This window comes from Schistocerca americana, chromosome 2 (assembly GCF_021461395.2).
Source record: "Schistocerca americana isolate TAMUIC-IGC-003095 chromosome 2, iqSchAmer2.1, whole genome shotgun sequence".
Lineage (NCBI taxonomy): Eukaryota > Metazoa > Arthropoda > Insecta > Orthoptera > Acrididae > Schistocerca > Schistocerca americana.
Window position 1 is genome coordinate 522,628,239 of NC_060120.1, and position 7,494 is coordinate 522,635,732.

The 7,494-nt window shown below is 39.7% G+C and overlaps 1 protein-coding gene across 1 annotated transcript; it reads left to right on the top strand.

The window, feature by feature from the left end:
* The first annotated feature begins 871 nt into the window (after positions 1–871).
* Positions 872–4,861, top strand: LOC124596078. The gene is made up of 3 exons (XM_047135062.1): positions 872–906; positions 3,501–3,725; positions 4,382–4,861. The coding sequence occupies exons 1-3, from the start codon at positions 879–881 to the stop codon at positions 4,441–4,443; spliced, it is 315 nt and encodes a 104-aa protein (XP_046991018.1). The 5' UTR covers positions 872–878; the 3' UTR covers positions 4,444–4,861.
* Positions 4,862–7,494: the final 2,633 nt, after the last annotated feature.

The window sequence follows — 7,494 nt, forward strand, 5'->3', positions numbered from 1 at the left end:
TGGAAAGCTGTTTGGATCGCAAAGTACATAGCATGAACGATCGGTGGCATCTATACATTTCATTTCTTCAGGATTTGAGCCTTGCTGCATTATCAGAGGCTTCGTTGATAGAAAAAGAATCTTCATTTAGAGCCTGTGCGTAAACTGTCTTGTATAAATTTTAAAAAAAGCGTTATGAGCTGATTTAGGAATTAACGTTTTTACTAGAGCTTTCTCTTCTCAATCCACATTTAACGGGGACTGCCCACAAGACGTGTGTGACATATCAACTCAGCTGTGTTGATGCTCTGTGGCACCTAACTTACGTGGAAACACGTCTTTTTGTTTTCTCGGTTTCACTACAATGACACCGAATTGAGAGAGAAGTGACAGATACCCGTCTTCTTCCAATGACATCGAATGAAACTAGGAAATTTGTGGTAACGTCTTATGGGACCAAACTACTGAGGTCATCTGTCCCTAAGCCTACACGGTACTTAAACTAACTTACGCTATGGACAACACATACACCCATGCCCGAGGGAGAACTCGTATCTCCGACGGGGGGATCCCCACGGACCGTGACAAGGAGACTCAGACAGCGCGGTTACCCCGCGCGGCTACGTCGAATGAGAAGGAAGTGAACGGTGCAGTATGATAACCCGTCTTTTTTATTCCGGTTGTTGAAATAGCGTTGGTAATAAATAAGGCAGAACGAACGATAATGCAGCTTGCCAAAAACAAGGAAAGTCAATCTGCTGCTTGTTGCTGCACCACAGTTCCCGGAACGGAAAATCAGAAAGGAACGGTACGATAACATTCGATGATGCGATTGGGTGTTTAAACATATATAAACGAAAATCTAAGACCAGCAGCAGTAGTATTTCTTATCGAGTGCAATGAAGGCTGCTCTGTTCCTTGTTGCTGGTAAGTATTGGCAGAATATATAAATTTTCTTTCACGATACACATTTTTTTTCCTACCTTCTTTTTACATGATTTCTGAGACAGCAGTTCGCTTGAAAATCTATTTACACACTCGGAGAAGAATTGGTCTCTGCCACAATTTTGAGAGATGCTTGTATGGAAGGAAACAAGAAAAAATTCCTTTGCACATGGACTATGAAATGCACACCTTAATGGGCATGAGCACTTGTCCATCTTGATTACTTTGAAACACATCATGTCTACATAAGTTGTTTGCTATCTCGAATCATCCACAGAATGTGATAAAGTAATGAGTAATCAAATGAGATGTCGTTATTTTGTTGTTTTGTAGCAGCATGTACTATTCATATTGTCCCTGAACTAGAAAAATATTTTTTGTGACAGGTGTACCTACTGTTCCATAGTAAATGGAAACAAGGCACCTAATTCGAATATCAATGTTTGGTGATAGATCGTAGTGAGTTACTACCTGATCGTTAACACTCGAGTGATTACTGAGTGCAACAACGATATAAATTAAAAGAATGGGAATAAATAAAGTTTTGGTTTAGTTAGCCGTAACTGGGTATGCCAATGTCGTCTGCACGAATTTAGATTGCTGAGTAGAAAGGTCGTCAGCAACAAAAAGGGGAAAAAGTTAAATTTGATAAATAGCTAATCACGAAAGTACCGGGCAAGAAAGGTAATGGGGCAAAAAAATGAAGTGACCTCGCGTGAGCTTAGATGCGAAGACACGTGTAACATGAACACTGAAATCTAACATGCAATAATGTTAATTATAATTCTGCAATGACTAGAAACGGTCCATAGAAGCTATGCTGTAGTACGTAATTCGTGATAATGCTGTCTGTTTTAAAATATGTTAAATCGTGCCCAAAACAGAGTACAGTTCTTTACCGGTTACTCCGAAAATGATGCCATAGAAACCGTCATTTATGCCAACTGTTATTTGCTAATGCTAATGCTACGTACACATATGCAATAAAGTCATTTACAGAACACAACATAAACTCGTAAACTTTCTTTGACTGTCAGTTAGCCAGCATACTTTTGTCAATAAAATATGAATTGAATTTGAAACACTTCCAGTTTGATCTTATTGTCAGATAGTTTGATCGACCTGGGTCTGTAAAGTTTGCTTTGAAGAATGTCCCAAAAAGTTACTATTGCGCTGGCATGCCTGCTATGGAGCTATAAAAATACTGGCTATATCTTACTTTGCGATGCGTTGCTTCTGATGTAATGCTTATTACGAAATTCATTATTGGCGGTAGGCTCCTCTTGATTAGTCAGCAGCTTGAATAAAAGTTATGCGTACAGCAGTCTTCATTAATTCCAACATCTTCTTGCGATCATGTTGTGTGTCCATACACGTCCTGACTTAATTATATTTTGCCTGCCCACATACATATTGTAACACCATTTCGATAACAATCTCCATTTGGCATTTGCGGACCGTCACACATGTCTCCACCGCACCATAGACGCTTCGCAACTCATCTCTGCCCTCTGTTCTAGGACTGCGTGCGTTCGCGACAACGATGTTATTTTTCCGTGAAATATATTCTTTGCGTTAGTTGAACATAATTTTTTTGTCTCTGGCAGCTTATTTATTACAACGAACTATGTAATTATTTCTTATTTATTCATGCAGCATACATTATATTTCGATGAAATTTAATTAATGACAAAATTCATAAGTAGATGTAGTTACGAGAAATGGTTATAAACTCATGAAAGGAAGTAGCTGAAAAATACATGAGAATTCGGGTATTACATATGACCTGCATTTGTGAGTCGTCGCTAAAGGTCATGCTCAATATGGTGTTTGGTACTGGCCTTTGTAATAAGAGGCTACCATTATTATGGCAAAAGTAGAGAAAAAACCACAATGTAAATGGTTTTCACAAGCTGTTCACAACACATACTGGTTCAGTTAGAATTAATGTATGTGCTGCACCTACCCAGAACTATCAATACGGTTTACAGTTTCCCAAACTGCTCATAGCTCTTACGGAAAGCGTTTTGAGCCCATTTGTACTGGACATTTCTAATGGCTTGATCCAAACTACCTCTCTAAGTATGCAGCACTTCTTTTATACCGAGTGTATTGTGATCAGTAGTGGGCATGTGACACTTCCTCGTCGTACCCTTGACATTATCTTTCCCAGTATCCGTTTTGTTCTGTTAAGAGCAACATGTTGAGTTATATCAGCAATTAGGTACCAAAACAGTCTCGTGTTGTGGTACAAAACATCTTTTAGCATTCTACACAAGTGTCACAAATATGCCGTAATCTGCTGCTACAGCTTTCCTAATAACAGTTACTTAGGATATATGTACAACTTAGAGTCTACCAGACAACAGAGTACCATTACCATCCAGAGGAGATAGATTTTCAAGTGGCAGAATTGTGGCACTAGTCATTTGAGTTGCACCTTATCTCCGTATATTCAAGCTAGCACATGGCAATCAGATTACCTGACAATAGTATCAGAGCGCTAGATGGTAAAGTTGCACCAACAGCCAGTAGACAAAGCTGCAATCTGTAATAATGTTCATTGTTTTCTATAGCATTGGTCGCAGTTGCGGCGGTATACGGACGACCAGAAGAGTCGACCACTGCCGCCATCCAGGGTGAGGAACAGCCGTCCGCCACCATCCCGTCTGTGAGAACATTGGTGGCGGCGTCGTACGCGGAAGAAGACGACGATACCATTTGTGTCCAGGCAGACAACAAGTTCTACTTGTATGCCAATTCACTGAAGCTGTATTCTTGCTACAACCTACTACCGAAGGGTAAGTTACTTTCCATAGCACGATTTTGTATCCATTGTTGACAAGATAACCACAAACTGTTGACTATAAAATTTTTGAAGGGTTCCAAAGTGAATGTGTTAAATCAAACCATCAAGGGAAAATGTTTATCCTTACGTTACACTTTAACGGTAAAATGTTACCTCTCCGTGAACAATGAAAGATACGGCACTTTACGAAAGTGCAACTCATTAACATTCTTCACCAAAACTATTCAGAGCAATTTCCAGCACATATTTAATCCTTTTTTCCAGTTATTTGTTAGACTCTTAAATGTGATGCATTTTTTATCTTTCCACGATGTAGAATCTGAGTTCTACCATCCGAATTATATTATATAAAGCTACATGAAGTTCTCCATGGGCTTTGGTCTCAACATTTAGCGAAGAGATATTTTAATAGGCAATAGATATTCGTGCTGTGGGGTTTATTTTGACAGTACTGTGTTGCCTGTTTGGTACCTAGAGGTCTTCCACAATCTCACTGTTATGGCACCATAAGAGAGCGAAAAATGAAATTCATGCCATGTAAATAGTTGATGACTTATCATTGTGTTATCAGTAGTAAATGTATAATGGTATATATTTCTATTCATAGTTTCTAACTCTATTAAAATATATTTCTTCTATTTATTGTAGTTTACGTGGTGAAACCAAAGAGTCTGTGTAAACCAGTCCTGTCCGACTGTCCCAAGAACTAGGAGTATTGCAAGTGTGTCGGCTCATCCTGGAGGAGCTGACTCATCTAGGATTGAGTGAAGACGAGATGGCTGAGCTGTTGACTGAAGACATCAACAATTTTCACAGAAAGAAGTAAATTCCAAGAGTGTAGAACTTACCTCTTTCACTAGCAAGAAAAACCGGTGGAATCAACATATCTTGTTTTGTGATACTTTCTGATTGCTTCAAGATATGCAATAAATCAGCTTTACAACCAGGCTACAAACTGAGTGGAAGAATTATTTTTTTAACATGGTTTAGCCCGTTGTATCTTTCTGTTGGACTTTTAATAGTTTTATTCTGACACAATAAAACTGTTCTTTCATGTCCTCAACTGTTATATATCAATTGTAGAACACATTTCCTAGTCTGTAGCTTTACATAAATAGTGGCAAAGTATAACTGCGTATTAATTATACAAAATACACAACATCCATTCATGCTAACCATGGACCATCCAAATACCCTGTTCCTGCCTTAACACTTTAACTGGAACGATGACAGCGATGGACACTGCGGAGACTTATGACTGACACAGTGGCTTGTCCTTGCCTTTCCTGGATAACACATGAAATAGTTAAAAGCCAGAAAAAATGGCGTCTTCTCTGGCCGGCCATCCGACTGCTCCTGCTCCTCACCGATGGCCAGACCTGCACTCTGGGCAACGCCATCGCCGTGCCACTGGAACGACGCCATCTGCAGCGTCACAGAATCCCTGGTTGCCACCCGTGGTAGCAACGCGGCCACATCCTGCCATCTGAAGTCGCCTCGCAAACTAAAGACGTATACACCTGCAGTTACGATGCCGTAATATTTGTAGGGGACGCTGTATCGTGCCAGAAAATGGAGGGTATATATATAAGAACGTCTGCGCTCTATGAATTAGTAAAAATCTAACAAAGAGTCGTTGTATCTTCACCAGGACCCTCCCCTGCTGTTGTCCACATCCCCCCTCCTTGGCAGGGACCGCGGTCCAGTTTACATTTCTCTCTTTAGGTTTCACATATATGTAAGTACTATACTTAAATGACTGTTTATGAAATTAACGAAAACTTAATGCTGTTGTATTTATAAGGGATTTATGTGAACTCTTCAGCTGTTATATAAATAAATGCCATTGGACAAATACGGAAGCAATCACAGCTGCATCACAATCTTCAGTTGGCTGTCTCTTGGAAGGCATTTTATGACAACTGTAACTGTATATGAACAAATTGTAAGTAATTTCAGTGACACTTAACTGAAAGCTGACAAAAATGAAGTAGACCTTAATTACAGGCTTAGAATATAGAAATACACATCTGATAGCCCATGAATATCAGGAGATATAGACTGCTTAAACGCATGCTCAGGTAGTTCTGAACCACGTGGGCAGTAATGTTATTGGAAATAAAAACCGAAAAAAATATAACGCAGACTATTGGTGGTTGTGATATAGTCGGTATATCAAGCAGACAAGAAACCCATGCAAAGTAGACAAAATGCTAAGACTTTATTGAATATGGCGATGTAAATGATAAAAAAAATGAATTTACGAAATTCATCGCGAGTAGTGCGGAACATTTCAGAATGGTAACCGTTCCCTAGATGCAGAATAATTTTCTGCTACGAGGGCTTGCTGAAAAGAAATTCTTCACAATTCTTTATTCTATTGTCTACATCGGCTGAAGAAATACATATCACGCATTTAGTCGACTTTTCCGGATCGATCACTCAAACTGCCGGTAAAAGACATCGAATTGTGAAGTGTAACATGGCGTTGTCTGACGTAACCTCGTCGGTGCCTGAGAAAAAACTCAGAAAACTAAAATCACGAATTCGAAGTGTTCGTCCACACGCAGAGCACCCTCCCCTTCAGCGTGACAGAGCCAGACCAGAAACGAACGTAGCGGCGTCCGCAACAAGCAGACGCCTCGGGTTCATCGTCATCCATCATCATACATTCAATTCCGACTTTGTCCCAGCCTGCTATCATCTGCTTCCATAGGCGAAGGAACACCTTTGAGGACTTCACTTTGATAGCAATGAAGTGGTGCAGGCAAGGTAGTACTAACGTCGACAATGTCAGACATTCTACAGTGATAGTATTAGCATACTGGTTTCTCGTTGCGAGAACTGTGTTCGTCTTTAGGGCGACTATGTTGAGTAGTAAACGTGTATATATGAAGAATAATGATGTAGAATGTTAATAAAGTCTGGTAGATTCGAGCGACAAGCGTCAGAGGCGATGAAGCTATGGAAAACTTCAAAACACTTGAAAGACTGAGGTCTGAATGCAAAATTAATAAACCATGTTTTAGACAATGTGGAGAACCCTCTCATAGCGTCTGTTGAGTGTTCAGTTGTCTGTGCCGACCAATAGTATAAACAACTTCAGATCGATATAAACAACAACTAACTTCAGATCGATATAAACAACAACTGACATTGTGCAATTGGTGGCATCTCGGCTTAATTACAAATACCTGAAGGGAAACGTAATGGTAAAAAATATGCCCTATCATATTATAAAGTCTAGGCTCAGGCATCTTAGTCTTGTTTTTGTACCATAATTTCTATATATGAAATGGAATGCGCATGTGAAGCCTGTCGTATAAAATACGAACGGATGTCTTTGATTTCCTGGCAGTCTATACCGAGGATATGCAGATACCCAGGACGCTTGAGGATCTCAGTGGTATACTCATAAACTGCTGTTGGTTAACTCATAGCGATGTCCTGATCCTGCTCCATAAAATTGTCTTAAGCACAACATGGTGTACTTGGCAGTAGGCAGGCCAATGTCATAATATGGTTTCTAACTACTCCACGTAACTGATTTATAATTTTTTGTTCTAATATCTAACGTAGACAATGAAGTACGTCTGGCCCCCATCATATAAGCTGTGTAGAATCCATAACGGCAAAATAAAACAGGCGATGCCTATAAGGGAATATTCTCATTTCTCCCTAGCTTGTAATAGGAAACCACAGACACGATAACAGTTGGAACTACCCCTTTTCATGTATTGTACAGCGGTTACCGAAACACA